General features: G+C 46.4%; 1 protein-coding gene across 1 annotated transcript; it reads right to left on the bottom strand.

The window, feature by feature from the left end:
• Window positions 1-6,897: 6,897 nt before the first annotated feature.
• Window positions 6,898-17,165, bottom strand: AADACL4 (arylacetamide deacetylase like 4). Its single transcript, XM_026519806.4, has 4 exons — window positions 16,874-17,165; window positions 14,454-14,670; window positions 11,190-11,253; window positions 6,898-7,971 (listed from the first exon to the last, which is right to left on the bottom strand). The coding sequence occupies exons 1-4, from the start codon at window positions 17,030-17,032 to the stop codon at window positions 7,197-7,199; spliced, it is 1,215 nt and encodes a 404-aa protein (XP_026375591.2). The 5' UTR covers window positions 17,033-17,165; the 3' UTR covers window positions 6,898-7,196.
• Window positions 17,166-24,204: the final 7,039 nt, after the last annotated feature.

Genomic DNA, 24,204 nt, shown 5'->3' with positions numbered 1-24,204 from the left:
AGCGATCTCTAGAAGAATAATACTCGGTGTTCCCTCTACTTCTACACTCACTCCTCCAAGGGGAGGAAAGTGGCTTTTGTGAATGGAGATCCTAAGAGAAGGACTTAGACATGCTCAGCTTGCTATGACATCTGCCTGCTGGGAGGGGGCATTCTGGTCTCTAGCCAGGGATCGCCAGAGACACACGTGTGTATGTTTAGTGCTGCCTGGGACCGGGTTCCTAATATCACGCAGCACACTTGCCCACATACTTAAGCCACATGCTCTGAGAATCGGCTTTATCAGAAAGAAAGGTAATTATCAGTCAGGGTCCCAGCAGAAAACAGATGGCATATGCATGTTATAGACTGAAGGTTTGTGTCCACCTGGAATTCATATGTTGAATCCAATCCCCAGTGTGATGGTATTTGGAGGGAGGTCCTTTGGGAGGTGATTAGGTCATGAGGGTGTGGTCCACATGAATGGAATTAGTGCCCTTACAAGAGACCTCAGAGAGTTCCCTTGCCCCTGCTGCCATATAAGGACACAGAGAAAAGACAGCCGTCTAGGAACTGGGAAGTGCGTTCTCACACAGAATCTGCCGGCACCTTGATCTGGACTTCCCAGCCTTCAGAACCGTGAGAGATAAATTTCTCTTGTCTATACGTCCCCCAGTCTGTGATAATATTGTTACAGCAGCCTGAATGGACTAGACCCTCATATTAGGATAACTTGCAAAGACCCCCATAGGATAGCACAGCTGGTAACATCAGGCTCCGTTCTCCCTCCCCTCGGAACAAGGCTGCCTGGAGAGGGCTCCCTGTCAGCTGAGCTGAGGCTCACAGCTTACACGTGGCAATCCCACAGGGACAGAGCTGACTCCTCTGTCACTCTTCTTCCTCCCTAGGCTCTCATGTGGAGGTGCTCCCCTGCCCAGACCCTTTGAGAAAGCCAAGGGCAAAGGATACTATTGGCGGGCTCTATGCTTCCCAGGGCGCAGAGCAGGTGGAGGAAGGAAGGGAGGAACAATGTATTTGTGTCCCACTGCTGCTGTAACAAATTATTACCAATTTAGGGCTTAAAACAATACCAATTTATTCTCATACGGTTCTGGAGGCAGAAGGTCTAAAGTCAAGGTGTCGGCAAGGCTGAGTTCCTCTTAGAGGCTCCTACCCGTCTCCTTCCCTTTCCCAGCTTCTAGAGGTGCTTATGCTCCTTGGCCCAGGGTCCCTTCCTGGCATCACTCTGACCTCTGCTTCTGTCATCCCACCTCCTTTGCTGATGCTGACCTCTCCTGTTTCCCTCTTAAATGGACCCTTAGGATGACATTGGGCCCACTTGGATAATCCAGGATAATCTCCCCACCTCAAAATCCTTAATCACACGAGCCAAGTCCCTTTTGCCACAGAAGGTAATATACTTGCAGGTGCTGGGGATTCGGATATTAGCGTCTCTGGGGGGAGTCCTGAAGGGGCAGCAGACCCCTACAAGCCCCCCTTGGCTTTGAGAAATAAGCATGTGAGATTTGCTTTTGCAAATGCAATCAATGTGTCTGCAAAAACTTTTTGGTCTACCAGTTACTGTCACCGATAGAACTCCCACTTAAAACTCTTCTTTTCAGGACACCATCTAAAAAGACTTAGTAGACTTCTCTCCTTACTCAAGAATTTCTCTAAGAATTATTTGCTTGGTGTTTGCCAGAAGTGGGGAATGCGGGGCAGGCAAAATGGGTGAAGGCGTCAAAAGGGACCCAAACTTCCAGTTACAAGATAAGTAAGGGATGAACTCTGAGGGATGTCACATGCCACGAGGACTCTGGTGAACAACACCGCACATTGAAAGTTGCTAAGAGACTAGTTGCTAGATTCTCGTCACAAGAAAAGGAAATAGAACTATGTGTGGTGACGGGTATTGACTAAACTTTTTGGGGTGATCATTTTGCGGTATCTATGCATACGTACGCCAAATCATTATGTCGTACACCTAAATCTAATGCAATGTTTGTATGTCCATTATATCTTTTTTTTTAAAGATTTTTTATTTATTTATTTGACAGAGAGACAGCCAGCGAGAGAGGGAACACAAGCAGGGGGAGTGGGAGAGGAAGAAGCAGGCTCCCAGCGGAGGAGCCTGATGTGGGGCTCGATCCCATAACGCCAGGATCACGCCCTGAGCCGAAGGCAGACGCTTAACCGCTGTGCCACCCAGGCGCCCCATGTATGTCCATTATATCTTAATAAAAAACAATTACCTGCCTCGAGTGTGACACGTTGTTGGCCCTTCTAGGGGACATGTTTTTCTCCTCTTCTTCCAACTTCCGACCCGTGCCCGCTGCTGCGTCCATTTCACTTTGCCTTCACTGCACATGCTCTCGCTGTACGGGGTCACAAATCCTCTGTGAAAAGACCCGTCGGGAATCTCTAGCTTTGTTTTCCAGCTTCCAAGTGAATAAAAGGGGAAGGTCTGAAAAAATGACAAGAATCATCTTGCTTAGTACAGTTTCTGCCTTCAGAACTTGCTCCAAAAATGGACACCGAGGATGGCTTTGTCAGTTTCCCCACCTCTCACGTCGTGGAAGGGCTACTAATCCCTTAGGAAAACCCATGTGAGCTGCAAAGGGTAGAGGGGAAAGCAGTGAGGGTGGAGGGGCTGGGGGGACGGGGAGGTGGTGCACATTTGAAGGGGAAATGAGCTGAACGTTGTTTCCTGAAATCACATTCCTGGGCTGAAACTCTCAGGTGGAAGTCCCTGGAGCCGAACTGAGTCCCTGGCCAAGGGTTTTGAAGGACACCGTTGGGGGGAGGCCGACCTGAGGGTCTGCAGGGGCAGGAGGGCCGGCTGCACACGGAGGCTGCAAAAGCCGTATCAGGCCGCCTGACCCTTGGGGTCTCTTTCTCCGATGCAGGCAGATCTAAGGGGCCCCACTCAGGCACGTTGGTGCAGGGAGCCAGGTGGAAGGGCCCCCGCCCCAGACAGCGGACTGCACGTGAACTTGAACTCGGACCCGACGCCCGCAGCGCCGACTTCCGCTCCACGTGGCACCAACATGGCGCCGGACTTGGAGAAATGCGTCTCTATGTGTAATTCTTGTTTGCAGCGTCAGGAAGTGCATTCATTCCTTCATAAGTGTTCAGGGTGCGCGCTCCCCAAGCAGCGATCTGGGGAGAGCCTTCCTGGCTGAGGAAGCCCCCTGGGAAAAGAACGGGCCTCGTCTGTTTCAGGAGCCCCTCCTGCCTCAAGGACAGGTGAACAAGCTTTGAGCTGCTAAAGGCTGAGTCAACTTTCCAGACTCTGAAGTAAGTAATCCTGGCCGAATCTTCACAATAGCTTTGTTAATAATCCGTTTTAAGGTCACGATGGGCTCAATGTTAGACAGAATGGCAGACCGGCGAAGTGACCCTGCAGACACACTTAGAACCCTTTGGAATGTTCCTCTCCTTCCTGATCACTCATGGCTGGTGGCTGATTGTCAGTTGAAAGCGGGGATTCTTCATCTTTTTGTGCTGCAGACCTCTTTTCAGAATATTTTTAGTACTTTTTTTGGGGTAAAAACAATGTTTTTAATTAACTGCAAAACAGACCAAGTTTTACCAAGAAAATTAATTATAGTAAAATGGAGTTGTTGAGATGGTTTTTCAATTTCTGATATAGAAATATAAGTGCTTAAAAAAAAACAGTAAATAGCACGATCTAGTGGCAGATCTAGGAATGCCACATTTCAAAATAACGATGAACATACAAGATGTTTTGTAGTATTTGCCACAATGGAAATACATGAAAATATTTGTGATTTCTATTGGTGATTAAGACCCCTGTACAAGCAATATTACTGTGGCTTGTGGTCCACATTTCTGCCAGAAAAAAACAAAAAACAAAACAAAACAACAAAAAAAAAAGAAAACTAAATTTCAATGAGAGGTTCATGAAAATAACAATATTTCTTTCCCCAGTCAAGCTCATGACTCCTTGACTGCTAGCCAATGAGCCTCTGTTTGAAGGTACAATAGATAGTTCTGTTGAAAATACTTGAACTGCAAAATAAACTTTTGGTGTTTCCCAAAGATGAGGGACTATTTGATTTCATGTGCTCAGAGGAAGGAGGTTTTCCCACTAGATACCAGGTAGATACACTCCCCTCCCCATGTAGCCACAAGCTGGTTAGTAGCTTGACAGGTTCAGATCCTAATAGTCGATTCTGGGTTTAAAAGGCAATAAAGCAAAGTCATATTGGGAAACACGATTACTGGGCTGTCTGTGCTATTTCATATCGCAGAATAGCCGTATAAATCCAGAACAGATGAGAGCTCTTCAATGGTCCGCTTCTAATGTGCTCAAGTACAACTGGATATCAAGAAGTGTGGGTGGCAATACGGAGCATCCGTATTATACACCACTGATAACTCGGCACAACTGCTCTGAAAGACTGTTGGGAAGCGTCCACTAATTCTGAGCACATGCGTACCCTCTGAGCCAGCGGTTCTACTCCGAGGAATGGAGCCAACAGAAGTTGAACATGTGTGCTAAAAGACATGGACAGAAATGGTTATGGCGGCACCATTCATGATAGATGAAAACTGGAAACGATCCATCCCATCAAGAGGAGGGATGAATACATGACCATCTGTTCACACGATGGGGAACTAGAGCGCAAATACGGTGAACAAGCTACGAGGACGTGCAACAACGTAGATGAATCCCACCAGTGCTGAGCAACAGGAGCCAGACATGAGAGAGAACAGTTACGATTCCATTTTATGAAGTTCAAAAGCAGGAAAAATGAATCCAGTCTATGTCATGGTGACAGGACAAGGGCAGGGGAGAGGCTTCTGGGACACCGAAATGCTGTTTTTTGGTCTGGGTAATGGTTACCTGAATGTAGTTGGTGTGAAAACTCATCGAGCTGTATATTTATAATTTGTGCACTTTTTTCTAGATTTATTCTCTTTCAGTAACATTTTTTTTTTCAAAAAGACCAAGTTGAAAAAAGCCAGAATACAAGGCTATGTATTGGATGCTTCCATTCGTATGAAATAACCAGAGAGGGCAAGTTCCTAGAGACAGAAAGAAAATTAGCAGTTACCAATGACTGGAGGGGGAACAGAATGGAAATGTGCCTTAAGGTACAGGGTATCCTTTGGGTGGTGATGAAAATGTTCTGGAACTAAACAGTAGTGATCGTTACCCAATGTTGCAAATACACTGAATGCTGCTGAATTGCACAATTTAAAACGGTGACGTTTCATGTTGTGTGTCTTTTACCACAATAAAAAAGACTGATCTGAGAAAAGTGTTATTTTCCCCTTTTAGAGATAAGAAAACCAAAGCTGGTAGCAGATAAAAAACTTGCTCAAAGTTGGACCGTGAATCTGCAGGGTCAGAATTCACCCAGGTCTGGCTGGCTTCAGTGTCTTTCTCTTTCCCCCAGGGTGATTTGGCTCAAACTGTCATGGGCACATGAATCACCTGGGAATCTGGTTAAACATGCAGATTCTGATTCAGTAGGTCTGCAAGGGGCCCCAGGCTGTATATTTCCTTTTTTTTTTTAAGTCAACTAGCCAACATACAGTACATCATTAGTTTCTGATATAATGCTCAATGATTCATCATTTGCGTATAACATCCAGTACTCATTACATCACGTGCCCTCCTTAATGCCCATCACCCAGTTATTCCGTCCCCCCACCTACCTCCCTCCCCTCCAGCAACCCTCAGCTTGTTTCCCAGAGTCAAGAGTTTCTCATGGTTTGTCTCCCTCTCTGATTTCTTCACATTCAGTTTTCCCTCCCTTCCTCTATGATCCAAGACACCTGTAAGACTCCCTCCTCCATTGATCATAGGTGAGGTCCTTGGTACCAAAAGAGGTTATGGTGGAAGAAAAGGGAAAACCTCCAACTCCAGCACTTGGGTGGGTATAGACAGTGGTGAGGCTCAGTGTTATTACTGATGTATCTAGCAAACATGGGCCCATGTAAAAACTTATGCGGACAGTGCTGGCATGCGGTATCAAGACTCTCTTCCCTTTCCCTGTGAGCAGAGAAAGTGGTATGGGCTAAGCAAGGACAACGTTCTTTTTTTTTAATATTTTATTTTTAAAAAATAATCTCTATACCCAACATGGGGCTCGAACTCACAACCTGGAGATCAAGAGTCACACACTCTACCAACCAAGCTGGCCAGCACCTCTAGGGCAAGGTTCTTTGTAAAAGTGGGAATGATACATAAGCTCACCAAAGAAAGAGTGTATAGTAAGGTGTCCGGCTTCAAGAATGCAGTTTGCATATGCCAGATGGCATCCAGAGGCTCCCAAGACAGCCTTGGCCCTGAGAGCCTGCCTCTTGGTAGGCCGGGATCTGATTTTGGAATTCAGATTAAAGACTTGAGCCCAAACAACATCCACCCAGCCCCCCAGAGCCCACACTCTCCCACATGGCCTCCCTCTTCCCTCTTCCCCATCTCCTTTTCCAATCACCTCCCCTAAAATCTGCCTTTCGTCCAGCCGATGGGTAGCTGACTTGAGGCAAGAGTTCTACTGCAACAGCATTTCTCCAGCTGGAGACTGATCTGGAACCAGTCTGTGGGAATTTGGCTGGTGACCTCTGACCCCAAGGACAAGTAGGAGCCCCTCCTCCAACAGGCAATATGGCTCCAAGCCGTGCTTCGCCTCCTGAGTATAGATTCACCGGGGACAGTATGACCAATTGTTGGCATTTACTCTGTTCAGACATTGTGTGTTAAGGCTGTGAGAAATTTTTAAAGATTTTCCCCCCTCCCTTTGAGATCTGTTTCACCTGAATGAGAAAGTTGGCAAGTGTTGCTAGATCCAGGGTTAACCGTTGTTGGTGCCAGAAAGAAAGAGAGACATTTTGGATTTTCTTTTTTTTTTTTTTTTTTTTAAGATTTTATTTATTTATTTGACAGAGAGAGAGACAGCCAGCGAGAGAGGGAACACAAGCAGGGGGAGTGGGAGAGGAAGAAGCAGGCTCCCAGCGGAGGAGCCCGACGTGGGGCTCGATCCCATAACGCCAGGCTCACGCCCTGAGCCAAAGGCAGACGCTGAATGACTGCGCCACCCAGGTGCCCCATATTTTGGATTTTTTTAGATACTAAGCAAGACTGTTCTAAGCTCCCTTATCCTTCTCGCATGGGCCGAGCATTGACTTAGCGTCTTCTTAATCAGCAAAATAGAATTCACCAAAGGACGCAGCACCCCAGGGTTACTATATGCTCTTTATATAACTGATGACGGAGTTTATAATTTTCAGGGAGCATGGGAAAAAGAAAAGCTTCTTATCAAAAAACATCAAGGACCCATGAAAGCCATCTTCCACGTGATACCACGTCACAGGGACCCCCTGGTCCTCCAAGCGCTTCATATAGAGCAAGGTGTCATCGCGGAGGATGTCGTGCTCACAGCTCACCAGGAAGGCTGCAGGAAGCTGCGCGATGGTCTCATCATCCCTTAGCAGAGGGGCATTGGCTACATCCAAAAGGTGTTTGTTTTCCAGGTAGGCGGCCTCATTAAAAGGGCCGGGAAACAGAGGTTGGTAGCCTGCTTTCCTGAATCTCCTGGGTATGTTGTCAGGGCTAAGCCACTTCCGGTACTTCTTCCAGACTTCCGGGGGTATGAAAGCCCCGTTCAAGATGGCATCCCACCAGTGAACGTCGATAACCATATATTTGAACATACACATCATCATGAACTCCTGGGAGAGGAACGGGACGTTTCGGTTCTGCCAGTAGGAAGGTAACTGGAAATTGATGAGCTGAGTCACTGCGTAAATCAGGACCTGGGCCCTGATCTGGGGAAGATCTGATCTGCCCACCAGGGCCTGGGTGACACAGGCCACATACCCTCCCCCAATGCTGTCTCCACAGATCACAACCCGGGCGGGGTCCACCCCGAAGGTTTTCAGGGACTTCAGGAAGTGAATGGAGGCGTTCAGGCAGTCTTGGAAAATGCTGGGATAATGGTGATCGGGAAGCTTGCGGTACCTGAGGAGCAAGCAGGGAACAAAAGCATAGCAGTGTGGCCAGCTGTTTGGGAACGATTTAACTGTGTCCTCGACTCCTCCTTGCAATCCTGTCTCTGACTAAGTCCCCAGAATGGTCCTGTGAGGTAAGGATTTTTATCCCCCCCTTTTTTTTTGCAGATGAGGACGTGAAGAGCCTCTCCTTGGTCTTCCAGGCAGGGATTCCTGACTCCGGCCCTAGGCTCTGTCTGCTGCCCAGAAATGCAGACCCTACACCAAGATTATGCAACTCGAAAGCTGTTTGAAGTAGAAACAGGACAACCAGGAATGCCAGGAAAGGCGAAGGAAGTTACTGTCTGTCCCGCTGGCTGTCTGGAGAGAAAGGGCTTCTCCAAATAAAGGAGAAGTTTCTTTCAGGAAGAATTTTTTTTTTTTATCAAAAGTCTAATGGCCAAGGTTTGTTCTTACCCAGTGACTTAAGGAGCTGCCTTCTCTTGGGGGTTTGAGGAAGGAGGGAGCAGGTTGGGAGGAGCCATGAGGGTGAAGGTGTAGGAAAGGTAGGCAGGCAGGGAACAGACACTGAGGGCTGCTCTGAGTAAGCCCCCAAAGTGTGCCTCTTCATGGGAATTCAAGGACAAAAAGAAAGGACTTGAAAATGAACTTCTAGATGTGTAAATTATAGTAAAATATTATTCAGCCACGAGAAGGGAGGAAATCCTGCCATTTGGGGCAACATGGATGGACCTTGAGGACATTACATTAAGTGAAGTGAGTCCAGCAGAGAAAGACAAATACCGTATGATCTCACTTATCTGTGGACTCTCAAAAGACACAACTCAGAATGGTGGTTAACAGGGGCTGGGGCAGGGGGAGGGGAGGGAGATGTTGATCAAAAGTACAAACTTCCAGTTATAAGAATAACAAGTCCTGAGGATCTAACCTACGACCTGGCGGGGCGCCTGGGGGGCTCAGTCGGTGAAGCATCTGCCTTTGCTCAGGTCATGATCCCAGGGTCCTGGGATCGAGTCCCGCATCGGGCTCCCTGCTCAGCAGACAGCCTGCTTCTCCCTCTGCCTCTACTGTGCCCCCTGCTTGTGGTCTCTTGCTCTCTCTGTCAAATAAATAAATAAAATCTTTAAAAAAATAACCTACAACATGGTGATTACAGTTAACACGACTGTGTTTTATACCTGTAAGTTGCTCATGTGCTCAGTCTGGTCCACACCCTATGTCTTGTCTGTCTTTCTTTCTTTTTTTCTTTCTTTCTTTCTTTCTTTCTTTCTTTCTTTCTTTCTTTCCTCTTTCTTTCTTTCTTTCTTTCTTTCTTTCTTTCTTCTTTTCTTCCTTCTTTCCTTCCTTCCTTCCCTTTTTTTTTTTTGAGAGAGAGAAAGAGAGAGCATGAGAGCAATGATGGGAGAGGTAGATGAAGAAGGAGAGAGAATCTTAAGCAGGTTCCACACTCAGCATGGAGCCTGACATGGGGTTCGATCTCACAACCCTAAGATCATGACCTGAGCCAAAATCAAGAGTCGGGCACTTAACATTGAGCCACTCCGGCACCCCCTGGGTCTTTTCAACTCTCCAGAATAACAATATCGTAAGCAATTTCCTGCAAGGTATTCATGCAGGTGTTCGTTAACACTTTTACGTGTTCAAGGAGTATTCTCATTACCACGAAGGCCTTCTCAGATGGAGAGTCTGACAGAAACTCTCTCAGTGGGATTTCAGACACAATGCTGAGCCAGTCAGGAAGTATGTCGAGTACCAGAAAGATGCTGCCTTCCTCGATCTCATCAAGAAGACCAGAGAGGCTTGGTGAGTTGCTGTAAGTCACACAGAGGCACCCCTACGTAGAATTCAAGAAACCAAACAAAGGAGCAGAGGGGAAGAAAAGAGAGAGGCAAACCAAGAAACAGACTCTTCATTACAGAGAACAAGCTGATGGTCACCAGAGGGGAGGTGGGTGGGGGTATGGGGGAAATAGGGGATGGGGACTAAGGTCGTGATGAGCACTGGGTGATGTATGGAAGTGTTGAATCACTATATTGTACACCTGAAACTAATATTATGCCATATGTTAACTAATTGGAATTTAAATAATAACTTTTTTAGGGGCACCTGGGTGGCTTAGCCGTTAAGCGTCTGCCTTCGGCTCAGGTCATGATCCCAGGGTCCTGGGATCAAGTTCCGCATTGGGCTCCCTGCTCAGCGGGAAGCCTGCTTCTTCCTCTCCCACTCCCCCTGCTTGTGTTCCCTCTCTCGCTGTCTCTCTCTGTCAAATAAATAAAATCTTTTTAAAACATAATAAATAAATAAATAATAACTTTTTTTAAAAAGGAAAAAAGAGTCTGTTTTTTGGTCTGTCTTTTTTTCCTTTGTTCATTTGTTTTGCTTCTGAAATTCCATGTATGATTGAAATCATATGGTATTTATCTTTCTCTGACTGGCTTATATCGTTTAGCATTACTCTCTAGCTCCATCCATGTTGTTGCAAACGGCAAGATTTCATTCTTTTTAGAGAGAGGTAGGCAAACCGTAAGAGACTCAGTGATAGAGAAGAAACAGGGTTGCTGGAGGGAGGTGGGTGGGGGACGGGCTAGGTGGGGGACGGGCGTTAAGGAGGGCACTTCTTGTGAAGAGCACTGGGTATTATATGTAAGTGATGAATCACTAGTTAAAAAAATAGAAAATAAAAAAAAGATTTCATTCCTTTTTATGGCTGAATAATATTCCGTTGTATATCTACCACATCTTCATCCACTCCTCTATTGATGGACACTTGGGCTGCTTCCATAATTTGGCTCTTGTAACTCACACTGCAATGAACACAGGGCACATGTATCCTTTCAAATGAGAGTTTCCCTGTTTCTTGGGTAAAGACCCAGGAACACGATTACTAGACCATGGGTTAGATCTATTTTTAATTTTTGGAGGAACTTCCCCGCTGTCTTCCACAAATATGCATTCCCACCAACAGCGCGGAAGCATTCTTTTTTCTCCACATCCTCACCCACACTTGTTTCTTGCCACAGTTTATTCACGCACTCCGCGCTGATGGGCCTTTGGGTCGTTTCTGGGTTTTTGTCCTTTTGAACAGTGCAGTGCCCGGGTCCTTATGTGCATGTGCAAGAGTGCCTCCTGGGGCTCAGGGCCTCTCTCTCTCTTCTCCAAACCAGCCATGTGCTCATTCCTGCCTTCCCCCACCTATGCAACACCCACTGACTTTCTCCAGCAACTCACCCCACCGACAGCAGCACGGAGTCCGTCTCCAGGACCAAAAAACTGCACAGGTTGTGGTAGGAGTCTGCAAGAGTAGAGCCGGTCACAGCAGCAGTCACCCTGAGTGGTCTCTAGGGATGTCGCCGCACTCCCCCCCCCCCCCAGGGCCCAGCCCTGCTGCCTGCCCTCCTCCCCTGGCCTCCAGGGCCAGACCGCCAGCAGCACCAGCTTTGGGTGTGACAGTCTCCTGTTCCTGTTCTTGCCTCCTCCGCAGTGACTCTGGCCGGCTCTGCCTGGGCGCAACCAAAATGCCGTCGGGGCTTGGCTGCATCTCGGGGCTCACCAGCAACAACGTTCCTTTTTACAAAAGTGAGGGGGGAGGCTGAGGACCAAGAAAGGCTTGGTGATTGGAAACCTACAAAACCAAGACCGGGGAAGGGAGGCATGCCTGCCCTAGAATATTAATGGTAATTACATACGCATGCATACAGACATATATTATTAAGAAATAAGCAAGGGTTGGATGGGCCATTTCTATTAGCTGAGTGGTACCTCTGAGGTTGTCAGAGGACAAGACCCTTCTCAACAGTATTTGGCCATCCTGGCACAGTGCCAGACACAGCATTTGTACCAAACAAATCTGTAATTCAGTGGTTGTCAACCCTGGCTGTGCGTGGAAGTACCAGGGAGTTTTTGCAAGTCCCGATGCCCAGAAGGAGCCCCCAAACCAACTGAACCAGTGTCTCTGGGGGGGGGGGGCACGGGCAGCAGGACTTCCCAGGTCACGCCAGACAATGCCAGCATCCGGGGAGGTTGGGAATGACTGATATGACCTGGAGAAGTGACGGGTGGCGGGGGGGGTGCAGGCTTCATTGACTTCATTGAGGGAGGTGATGGAGGAGGGGTCCAAACGGAGTGGGGAGTGGGCAGCTCCTACGGCAGCCTCAGCCCTGCTTGCCAATCAGCATCGTCTGGGAGCTTTTTAAAAATGCTGATGCCTCGGCCCCACCCCTGAACCAGACAGCGGCCTGGGCAGGACCTGGGTGTGGGGACGACTCTAAAGCATCCCCGGGGAGGGGGGTTCAAAGCACAGAGAGGGTGGAAGCCGCTGCTGGCCCTTCGCACGCCATCTCCCTGCTTCCCTGCTCTGCCCCCCCCCCCCCGGGACATTCATTCTTTCCTTCAAGCTCCTGTTCCCGAGCTCCACGTTTGCGCTCCCTTCGGCTTAGACTTAACAGGGCTGGGACCCCGCGGAGGCAAGGGAGGCACTTGCCATGGGCCCCGGACACTCAGCAACCAAGATAAATACTACTTGAAGGAATCCCCAAGTAAATACCACAAGTTGATGAACACCCTCGTATGAAAATCTCAAGTAGACAAGAGCCTACTTTGCCTTTGTCCAATTCCCCCGCCCTGTCGATCCTGCCATTAGATAAACCTTGATATTTTGTCCATCATAGATTTTTTTTGCATTATTATCGAGTTTTCAAAAATAATGCATAAAAATATTAGACTATGTTTCTTGGTGCCCCTTTCAAGATGGAGCCCCCGGCACCCCCTTTGCCTCCCCCACCCCCAGAGGCTTCGAATGCTGTTTCCCAGCCTCTATAGGACTGGTTCCTCCTCATCCGTTGGTTGGGCCTGGGCTCAAATTCCACCTTTTTGGAGAGGCTTGTTCTTGAAAAACTAAGGATGCATCTGAATCCTTCTCTACCTATTCCACCCCCTCAGGCTCTCACTCTGTGAAATTACCCTACTTGTTTGTTTGCTCTTTCACTGCCCAGCCTCCTCCTCATTTGAGTAGGCTCCATGAAGACCCTCCTTGTTCTCCGCTCAGTGCTCTGTACCTGGAAGAAGGTCTGGCACAAGGTAGACACTCAGGGAATATTTGCTGAATGAGTCCTGGCTTTACTTTTGTAAATAATACCATGGCCCAAAGAGGAAGGCTAACAGTCCTAGCCAACTAACGGGGTGCTCCTCCTGGGGGCCTCTGAAAGGGAAGAACGATCTTGGGGCCCTCAGGTGGGAGATCACCATTGCTAACTTCTGAAAAAGGAGAGCATTGTGGCAGCAAATGAGGCTGTGGTTATTTCCACCACCAGGTGGCGGTACACCCCAATTCCAGGGCCGGGCGGGCAACGCGTCCAACCATCTGTCCATCCACTTGTGTGTTCATTCCTGAACACATCCTTTCAGCCAATTATCCACCCATCCGGATTCATGCACTCATAGAGTCATTCGAAAATGGAAAAGCACAGGCAAGGCACTGGGGATGAGGCAGAAAATAAAACACAAGTCTTCCTGGCCCTCGTGGAGTTTCCATTTTTAGTTGGGGAAGACAGACCATAAGAAAACACACGAAGGAACAAGGCAAATTCAGATGGTGACAAGTGCCATGAAGAAAATGTAAAGGGATGAGGTCAGGGATGGAGACAGGGGCATAGAACTCTAAGGGACGGTTCCTTAGGTAAGATGTTCAGGGAGGCCTCTCCGGGGAGGGGCATTGGAGGTCAGACTAGAAGAACAAACAAGGGCCCACCAGCGATGCAAAGTCAGGAGGGGCGAGACAGCTTTTGAGGTGCCCCGGACAGCAAGTGCAGAGGATTCAGAGTGGGGAGGAGCCGGGAGTGTCTGGAACGCAGTCATGTGCGTGGTGTGGCTGCAGCGCAGGGAACTGCTTTGGGAGGAGGGAGACCCAGGGAACCAGGTCGGAAAGGTGGGCAGGGGCTTCCAAGCTATCAGGGTTCAATGGCTTGGTTCCATCGAAGGGCACTGGAGAGCCACAAGAAAGGTTTAGCACAGGACCGACAAGCTCTGGCTTGTATTTTTTTAAAGGTCTTTCTGGCTGCCGGGTGGAGAATGGAATGAGGGGCGACAGGAGAAGCAGAAGTGTCAAGGGGGTAGGCAAGAGAAGATGGGGTCTTGGATCATGGTGGGGTTCAAAGCCCGGGAGAAATGCATGGGTTTGGGAGGTAGTGTGGGTGGGGAGCAGCTAGGACCAGCCAGTGCTGCCTGTGAGTGGTGAGGGAAGAGAGGAATCAACCCTCCAGGACCATCCATGAAAGCCCTATTGAGACACAGCACTAGCCTCACCTTGACCAAGACTATTACAGTACAGAAAATTACCATCTCCTATGTAGATTTGCACACCATCTGCTGACATGAGCCCAAAGCCTTTCGTCTGGGCTCCCTATAAAAATCTCCAACCATTGATTCCTTTGAGTCACTACAAAAAGGTTCTCATGGAAGGGTGGGCAAATTTGTGCACGTAGATGAAGTCCTTACCCAGGCTCCCCACAAACCCGCTTCCTCCGGGGAAGAAGAGGATGCCTCGCCGGGGGCCAGAGGATGCTGCTTTGGGCTGGAACAGCCTCACAGGTATGGTCCCAAAATACAGGTCCGTTACCATCAGTCTAGCATCCTTCTTTATTCTCACACTGCCTTCCAATAACTGGAGGAATCTGAGCATGGAGCAAATTCCCAGCTTCTCAAATATTTCTGCCTGTTGGAGGTAAGAGAAAGAAAGGGAAACATTAGGAGAGGTCAGGACCCATCTGGACTGTAGATGACACCTGTCACCGATAATTGCTAGGATGTTTTTGCAGTCTTTCATCTGCCTTGTTCATGTGGACCCAGGGCTGCATTTCCCATTTAATCTTCTCATCAACCCTATAAAAAGTATCTCTTGCTATCCTCATTTATCACAGGAAAAAAATGGAGGCTCAAAGACAATGGAGGCCACAAAGCTAACAAATGGGAAACTTGGGGTTCAGACCAAGGGTTGTCTGACACCAAAAGAAGGCACCTGATTTCTGGGTCATAAAATCTTTTTAGGTTTTTCCTCCTCCTCTTCAAATTTCTTATCCCTCCTGTATCTGTTTGTCTTCCAGAACCGAGTGAACCGTAACCACTTGGACATCATCATCTTCATCAGCAGCACCCCGGGATGGGCAGTGTGTCCTGGGGGCACCCAGCCAGTGCTGAAGGGACCAGGATGGGACCTCCCAAGTGTCTCCGTATCTGTGAAACTGGACAGGGAAACCTCTGGGAAGATGGAGTGGGACGCCAGCAGGGGGAGCCCTCGGGAGGTACAGCTCTTTCTCAATTGCAGACCAATGGGAAGACGTAGCTCAACTTCCCAAGAAGAAGCCTGACAGGAGGCAGGAAGAACTTCTCCTGGCCTAGCAACAAGCTCAGCCAATAAGAAGATACCACAACTCAGCCAATGAGAAGCGATTCCAACTCTGGCCTCCAGCTTTCCTCCAATGGACTTTAATTCAAAGCAGCCCTCCCACTCCCCCCACTTCTCGATAAAGAAGGGTTTCCCTCCTCTGATCGCTGGACTTGTCTGTGGTTTGCCATAACTTGCTGTCCCCAATTGCAATTCCTCTGCTCTTCCTGAATAAGCCCATCTTGCTGGGAAAATAGCTGGCTGTGTTACTTGTAAGGTCCGGCTCCGAGCCTCCTGCGAGCGCCCCAGCGCAGCGGTCATCAGCAGGCACTTGGGCCTGTGAGCTACTCTCGAGGAGAAAACACTGAAGGTTAGAAAGGTCTGGCCTTTTCTGGGTCTCAGACTAGCCTTAGTCCCATGAGAAAGCGGCCGCTGGTTTGAGGCAGGCTGACCTCCGGTGAGGAGCATGGCCCTGATAAATAAGAGACATGAGAGTTTTGCACCCTCGGCCTGTCTCCTTGAGCTAGCAGCATTTCTGTAATTATAAACTAGACTTGTTCTATCTCTGAGAGTCATCCGTATCCACAGTGGAACATTCCAGCAGCACAGAAACGTATTTTACTTCTTTACCAAACCTATTGAGCCCTAATCACGTCATCTCATTCTTTCACCAACCTGATGAGATGGACACTATTGTTTCCCTTTCACAGGTAAGGAAACAGACACAGAGAGAGGTTCAGTACATGGCCCGAGATCGCATGGCCAGAGCTGGGATGCACACACTGGCAGGCTGGCTGCAGCCTGGGCTTCTTGCTGAGGTCTCTATCCTCCTTTTTCCACGGTTGCCCCTCCCCCCCCCCAGGTAAGTGGCGTGAACTGTTTGGCTGCTATCACCCCGCCTTAAGATATTGGGATTAAATCCAGTTGCCTGCCTCCTGCCACATGCCAAACCTTTGTTTCCCAATCTGCTGCAGGTCTGGGCATATGCTGGCCTCTCCACAATGCCGGTCCCTACTCAGAGCCAGGCCAGCACGGCCACTCCGACAGGCTGGGTGAGTTCCCTTATGTCTTGATCAGCAAATAGAAAGCACCTTCTGGGTGGCAGGTCTGTGCTTGGGGCCGGGCTTGCGAAGGTGGATAAGGCAGTCCCTGCCTTCAAGGTGCCTACAGTCTATGCAGGGGAGAAGACCTACAGGCAAGTAAGTGCGCCAAGGGTCAAAGATGCTGTGGGTGAAGCCAGTTCATTCCCTGTCAGGCTGAAAGCCCATTGAAGGAAGGGACCGGGTCTGAAATCCTTTTAGAATCCTCAGAAAGCAGCCCAGTGATTGGCATTCAAAAGTATTTGATGTTTGAAGGAGGAAAAGTGGGGGTGGGAGTGAGGAAGGGAAGGGAAGAGGGAGGGAAGTGGAACCACAGACGCAAAAGACAGTGCAGCAAAGGCTGCCTCGGGGGAGTCTGGTGAGGAAAGGAGGGGTAAGGTACAGGGAGAGAGGAAGGGACCCCAGCCCGTGACAGAGGCTGAGAGCAAACTCACCAAAGTGAGCACGTACAGGAAAATGCAGTGCAGAAACCGGAACTTGGTGGGATGTTGCAAAGCGGAGGGGACATCGGCGGTGAGGAAGTGCTGAAGCACAGCCCAGACGAAGACTCCCACAGAGAAGCTGGACAGTAGCACCAGCCCCAGGATGAGCATGTTCCGGCGTTTTGAGGAGCTGCTGCTCTGAGGAATCAGCTCAGGAACTTGTGTTGGGAGACCCTGGACTGCTTATTCCAGCTGTCTCCTGGTTCCCACTGTGTTGGGGCTTAGCCATGACTCAGTGCCCTGACCTGGCTTCTCATACATAAATCCAGCAGAGCCAATGGCAGCTGGAAGGACTACTCACTCCTCTGAAGAATGCAGGCACCAAGAAAGCCAGTCCTGCCCATCAGGAGGTGTCTTGGTAGATGGGTCTCCTAAAGCCTTGGCACAGCTGCAGGCTCAGACAGCACCTGGCACCTGGGCACCCAAGGGAGAGGCCTCAGACCTTTGTGACCTGATTTTTCAATTGTGGAATAGGAGGCACACAGCCAGCCTTCCTCACCAGAGTCTGGTTAGGGTGGACAAAGCACATCTCATTCCAGTTAGCTGCCCCGACCCCACTTTGATTGATGCCCCAGTCTAGGCTGTGGGGAGAGGCAGCATAGCAGAGGGTCAAGAAGACTTACTAAGATGCCAGCCTGCCTGGGTTTGAACCCTGCCTTTTCAGCTTCCTGGCTCTGTGGCCTTCAATAAGTTATATCTGTTCTCTGCATCTCAGTTTCTCCTCTAAAAGAAGGAGATATAATTAGCTGAGGAATTGTGAATAGCGCTGGAAAGAACATGGCTGTGCGAATATCTTCTTTTTCAAGCAAATGATATTTGGCTATAATAAATAAATGTATGCATACCCATGCATATGTAAGACTGTATAAATCGTTACGTATACAGCTCAAAGAATTTCCACAATGTGAACACACCCAAATACCAGCACCCAAACCAGGATGTAGTACACCTCTAGCACCTAGACGGTCCCTTCTCCCCATCACCACCACCCCCTCCCCATTACTACACTCACTAAAGGTAACCACCATTGTTCCTTTAACAGCCAAACTCGGCTGGCTGATTTCGGACTTTTATATAAACGGGTGTATCTTCCACATCTTCTATATCGATCAGTTTATTCATTCTCATTCCTGCATAGCATTCTGTTGTATGAATACACCACAACTCTTTATTCCTTCTACTGTGGATAGACATTTGAGTTTTTGCCAGTTCTCAATTTATTGCCTGTCAGCTCCAAACTCAATTTTTATCTGCTTTGTAAAAATGGAGCTGGAAATTTCAATATTTTTCCTCTGTCTGTTGGCAAGGAGGCATTGTCAAGAAAGGGTCCTGGAGAGACATCTGAGGAGAGAAGGCTCTGCTCCCTGTGTCCAGGAGCTCACATGGCAGGCTCCTGGAGTATGTGTGGTTTTGCCAGCACCCAGCTTCTACAATGTGTGAAGAAAACTAACATGATGAATTATTAACTATAATAGGGTACAAGAGTCACAAGAGATTAGCTAGCAAGAAGTAAAGAGAGCTCTAAAGTTTATAGGAATTACAGATACAAGGAACGACTGTTACCTCTAGGGCTGAGACAGAACGCCTCTCACCCCACTGGACTGAGGTCTAGAGCTTGTTGGAGAGGCATGGCATGACTCATTGACTTGGCAAGTTGCTCTCCTGCTGTACCAGTGGGACTTGCTAACATCTGTCCTGCCCCCTCACCCCCAATTTGTTGACAATCTTCCCTCCCTGGGTCCTAGGGAAAGCCATTCATTCATAGGGTGGTGTCTTGATGGAGGCACTCTGAAATGAAACTACCCAAGGGGGGATGGAAGGGAGAGCTACTGCAGGAGCTGGTGCTAGAAAAGCCATCTGCAAAAGCCACACACACTGCAGGACCAGAGGACTGGAGAAGCCAGTCCTGGAGCTGGGCATGCAGAAGCAAGTAGAACAATGATGTGCCCCAGGGTGTTATTGAAAGTAAGTCACTAGCCTGCAATAAGTGGAGGTTAAGAGCTGGGTGACATCCACAGAGGCAGATAGCTTAATGGAGAGATCAGGGAAAGCTAAAGAAAATCCTAATGAAAACCATGTGCTCCCAGGTGGATTGTACATTTCCTACGTCTGTACCCCTGAGGAGTGCCGTAGGAGCTGCACGCCACGGGAGATAGACTTTACTGAAATAGTCCATACGAGTCACTAAACAAACAAGCAGACAATATAGGCAAAAAGCTCAGGGAGGAGCAGTGGAGGAATCACTATCCAGTGTTATTGCAATACGATATCTAAGTTTCAACAGCAACAAAAAATGAGACATGCTAAGAAACAAGAAAGTGTGATCCATACAGAAGAAAAACACAGGCAACAGAAACTACCTTTGAGAGCACCCCGATGTCAGACTTAACAAAGACTGCAAAGCAGCTATTATAAATATGTTTTACTATCTTTACAATTTGGGGATGCAGTTTTTCCTTACAGACCAAAATGCACCCAGAATTGTGTATGGCTCTATTCTCTTCACCTGTCTCATCATGGTCTCTCTTTTTTCCCCCATGTTTTCTTCCTCTTCTTCTCCTTCTCCTCCTCCTCCTTCTTCTCCTTTTCTTTTTCTTCTTTTTTGTTTAGTTTTGTTAAAGTCTTTTTTAATTTTCATCTTTACAGTTACATTCTATCCTTTCAACGTATTTTATTTTATTTTTGTGTGTGTATATGTATATATACATATACACAAAATGTATTTTTTGTTTTGTACTATATATATATATATATAGTGTGCGTGTATATATATATATATATATATAAGTTTTTCTTTCTTTACAATTTTGAGATGTAGTTTCTTCTAACAAACTGACCAAAATACACTCAGGATATAATATATTGCTCTGTCCTATCCACCTGCCCATTTATACAAATATGTTTAAAGAGCTAAAGAATATCATGCTTAATTCTACCTCTGAACTAGTAATACAGTATATGTTAATTAAATTGAATTTAAATAAAATATTTTTTAAAAAGAATATCATGCTTAAAGAAGTAAAGGAAGGTATGATGGCAATATTTTATAGAAATAATACCGACAGAGGGATAGAAATTATATTTTTTGAAAGACCAAACTAAAATTATGGAATTGGGGGCGCCTGGGTGGCACAGCGGTTAAGCGTCTGCCTTCGGCTCAGGGCGTGATCCCGGCGTTATGGGATCGAGCCCCACATCAGGCTCCTCTGCTATGAGCCTGCTTCTTCCTCTCCCACTCCCCCTGCTTGTGTTCCCTCTCTTGCTGGCTGTCTCTGTCCTGTCAAATAAATAAATAAAATCTTTAAAAATAAATAAAAAAAATTAAATTATGGAATTGGAAAGAATAATATCCAAAATGAAATATTCACTAGAAGGGCTCAACAGTAGACCTGAGCTGGTAGAAGAAATCATCAGCAAACTTGAAGGTAGACTGATAGAGATTATGTACTCACAAGAACAGAGAGACAATGAATAAAGAAAAATGAACAGAGCCTTTGAGAAAAGTGGGACATATGTATCGTGGGGGTACCAAAGGAGAGAAGAGAGGAAAAGGAACAGGAAAATAGTCAAAGAAATAATGGCTGAAAACCTTCTGAAGTCAATGAAATACATTATACACATCCAAGAAGCTCAGTGAACTCCAAGCATGATCAACAGAAAGAGACGACTTCACTGGGAAATTCTATCAAACACTTAAAGAACTAATTCCCATTCCTTAAAAACACGTCTAAAAAATAGAAGAGGAGAGAACACGTTCCAAATCATTCTGAGTCCAGTATTACCCTGATATCAAAGACAAAGAAAGAAAAGAAAACCACAAGCCAATATGAACCACACACCTTATGAACACACAGACAAAAATCCTCCACAAATTGCTAGCACACTGAATATAGCACACATATAAAAAGGATAAATTACCGAGTGAGATTTATTTCAGTAAAGCAAAATTGGTCTAACATGTAAAATTCAATTAATATACTCTATCATGTCAATAGAATACAGGACAAAACCACATAATCATCTCAGTAGATGCTGAAAAAGCACTTAACAAAATCCAAAACGATTTCAAGAAAAAACAGTCAAGAAAAACCCCTCAAGATAGAAAAGAGCTTCCTGATTAAGGACATCAGTGAAAAAAAACCATGCCTAACATAACATTGTACTTAATGGTGAGTATTAGTTTCCATTGCTGCTGTAACAAATATCACAAATTTAGTGGCTTTTTTTTTTAAAGAGAGAGAGCGCACACATGCCAGAGGGGGGAGGAAGAGCAGAGGGAGAGGGAGAGAGAATCCCAAGCAGGCTCCGTGCTCAGCATGGAACCTGACAGGGGGCTTGATCTCACAACCCTGAGATCATGACCTGAGCCCAAATCGACAGTCGGACACTTAACCAACTGAGCCACCCAGGCATCCCACAAATTTAGTGGCTTAACCACTAAAGCTCATTATCATACAGTTCTGGAGATCAGAAGTCTGACATGGATCTCATTGGGCTAAAATCAACGTGTCGGGAGGGCTGTATTCCTTCTGGATGCTCTAAACCAGCATCTGTTTCCTTGGCTTTCCTAGCTCCCAGAGACCACCCACATTCCTTGGCTCACAACCCTTTTCTTCCATCTTCAAAGTCAAAAAACCCTGGGCCAACTCCATCTCATACTGCCTTCTCTCTGGTTCTCCCTCCTCTGCTTCCCCCTTTTTCTTTGAAGGACCCCTGTGAATACACTTGGCTCACCCAAATAACCTAGGACAATCTCCCTATTCTACACTCATTAGCAATCTGCAATCTTAATTCCCCTTTGCCATACAAGGTATATATTTGCAGGTTCTAGGATTAGGATGTGAACATCATTGGGGAACTATTATTCTGTCTGCCATGTGGTAAAAGGGAGAATACTTTCTCTTTAAGACCAGGCACAGGACAAGGAAGTCCACTCTCAATGAGAGTCATTCTCATTTCTATTCAATATTGTACTGGAGGTTCTAGTCAGGGCAGTTAGGCAAAAACAAACAAACAAATAATTAGATGGAGAGAGATGGAGATGGATGGATGGATAGATTGATAGATAAATGGCATCCAGATTGAAAAGGAAGAAGCAAAACTATTTCTATTTGCATATGACATTATCTTGTAAAAAAAAAAATCCTGCAGCATTCACTAAAAAGACTATCAGGGCTAATAAATGAATTCAGCAAGGTGGCATGGTACAAGATTAATGTATAAAAATAATTTGTATTTCTCGACTCCAGCAATGAACAATTTGAAAAGAAATTAAGAAAACAATTCCATTCTTAATCACATCAAAAAGAATAAAATATTTAGGAATAAATTTAATAAAAGATTATAAAACGTATAGTCTGAAAACTCCAAGACACTTGAAAGAAATTAGAGAGGACTTAAATGAATTCAACCCTTTGTTTATGATAGGAAGAAAATATTGTCGAGATGGCAAACCTGTCAACTTGATCTACAGATTCAATACATTCCCCATCAAAATCCCAATTGTATTTTCTTTTTGAGGGGGGAGAGCTGAGGTGGGGGAGAGAGTGAGAGGGACAGAAAAAATCCCAAGCAGGCTTCATTCACAGCATGCAGCCCCATGCTGGACTTGATCTCATGACCCCAAGATCATGACCAGAGCTGAAATCAAGAGTCAGACTCTCAAGGGACTGAGCCACCCAGGCACACCCCCCAACTGTCTTTTTTTTTTTTTTTTGCAAAAATTGACAAGCTCATCCTAAACTTCCTATAGAAACACAAGGGGATCCAGAATACCAAAAGCAATCTTGAAAAAAAGGAACACAGTTGGAAAAAAGGACTCAACATTTCCCTATTTCGAAACTTAGTGAAAAGCTATAGTAATCAAGACTGTGTGGGGGCGCCTGGGTGGCTCAGGCGGTTGAGTGTCTGCCTTCGGCTCAGGTCATGATTCCAGGGTCATGGGATCAAGCCCCACATTGGGCTCCCTGCTCAGCAAGGAGTCTGCTTCTCCCTCTGCCTCTCCCCTCGGCTTGTGCTCTCTTGCTCACTCTCCCTCTCTCAAATAAATAAATAAATTCTTCAAAAAAAAAAAAAAGACTGTATGGTACTGGCATAATAAGGATAAATATATGGATCAATGGAACAGAACCGAGAGTCCAGAATGAAGCCATCCCATTTATGGCCAATTGATTTTTGGCAAGAATATCAAGAAAATTCAATGGGCAAAAAAACAACCATTCTCCCAGAAATGGTGCCAGGACAACTGGATACCCCCATGCAAAAGAGTGAATTTATATCACTTCCTTACATCATACACAAATCTACAGTGAGAACTTGAAAATATGACTGAGGAACACAAAAAAGACTACACAATATGTTCTTGGATGGTAAGACTCAATACCTAAAGTTGCCTATTTCCCCTGGTATAACTGTAAAATGTTATGACATCCCAGCAAAAATGCTGATAGACCTCCTTCCCACCGCCCCCTGAAATTTACAAAAGCTACTTCAGAATCTCAAACAGAAATGGAAAATAAAGGGGCGCCTGGTGGCTCAGTCGTTAAGTGTCTGCCTTTGGCTCAGGTCATGATCCCAGGGTTCTGGGATCAAGCCCTGTATCTACTCCCTGCTCAGCGGGAAGCCTGCTTCTCCCTCTCCCACTCCCCCTGCTTGTGTTCCCTCTCTCGCTGCCTCTCTGTCAAATAAATAAATAAAATCTTTAAAAAAAAAGAAAAGAAAAGAAAAGAAAAGGAAAATAAAGAAGCAAATTTATCCAGGAAACTCTGAGGAAGAACAATAGAAGGAAACTCACCAGGCAGGGATTAAGAGATATTTCAAAGCCTTAACAATTTGAGTAAATATGGGCTTTTTAACAAATGATGTGGGACCATTTGGGTAGCCAGATGAAAAACAACAACAACAAAAACCTGAGCCCATGTTGTAGGCTGTGCCTCATGATAAAGACCAAATGGAGCAAATACAAACTTTTTAAAATGAAAATTATAAAAGCACCAGAAGAAGACATGGAAGAACTCTTACAACTTCGGAGAGGAAAATAATTTTCTAACGACGCTTAAAAATACAGAAATCACAAAGGAAAAGATTGATGATCTCACTGACATAATAGCATGTATTTATATTGAAAAAGCTAATCATGTCTTCACAGTGACTCCCTGGGTGGAGGGACTTGTTTTGCCCGTCAGTTTTTCTAGTCTTTCCGTAATGATGATGTATTATCTATGGAATTTAAAGAGACAAAATTCTTCAAAATGTTGCAGCAATGACAGCACTTCTAGGTCTTT

This window comes from Ursus arctos, unplaced genomic scaffold (genome assembly GCF_023065955.2).
Source record: "Ursus arctos isolate Adak ecotype North America unplaced genomic scaffold, UrsArc2.0 scaffold_32, whole genome shotgun sequence".
NCBI lineage: Eukaryota > Metazoa > Chordata > Mammalia > Carnivora > Ursidae > Ursus > Ursus arctos.
Note: the sequence above shows the minus strand (reverse complement) of the source record. Positions and strands in the feature narration are given on the sequence as shown.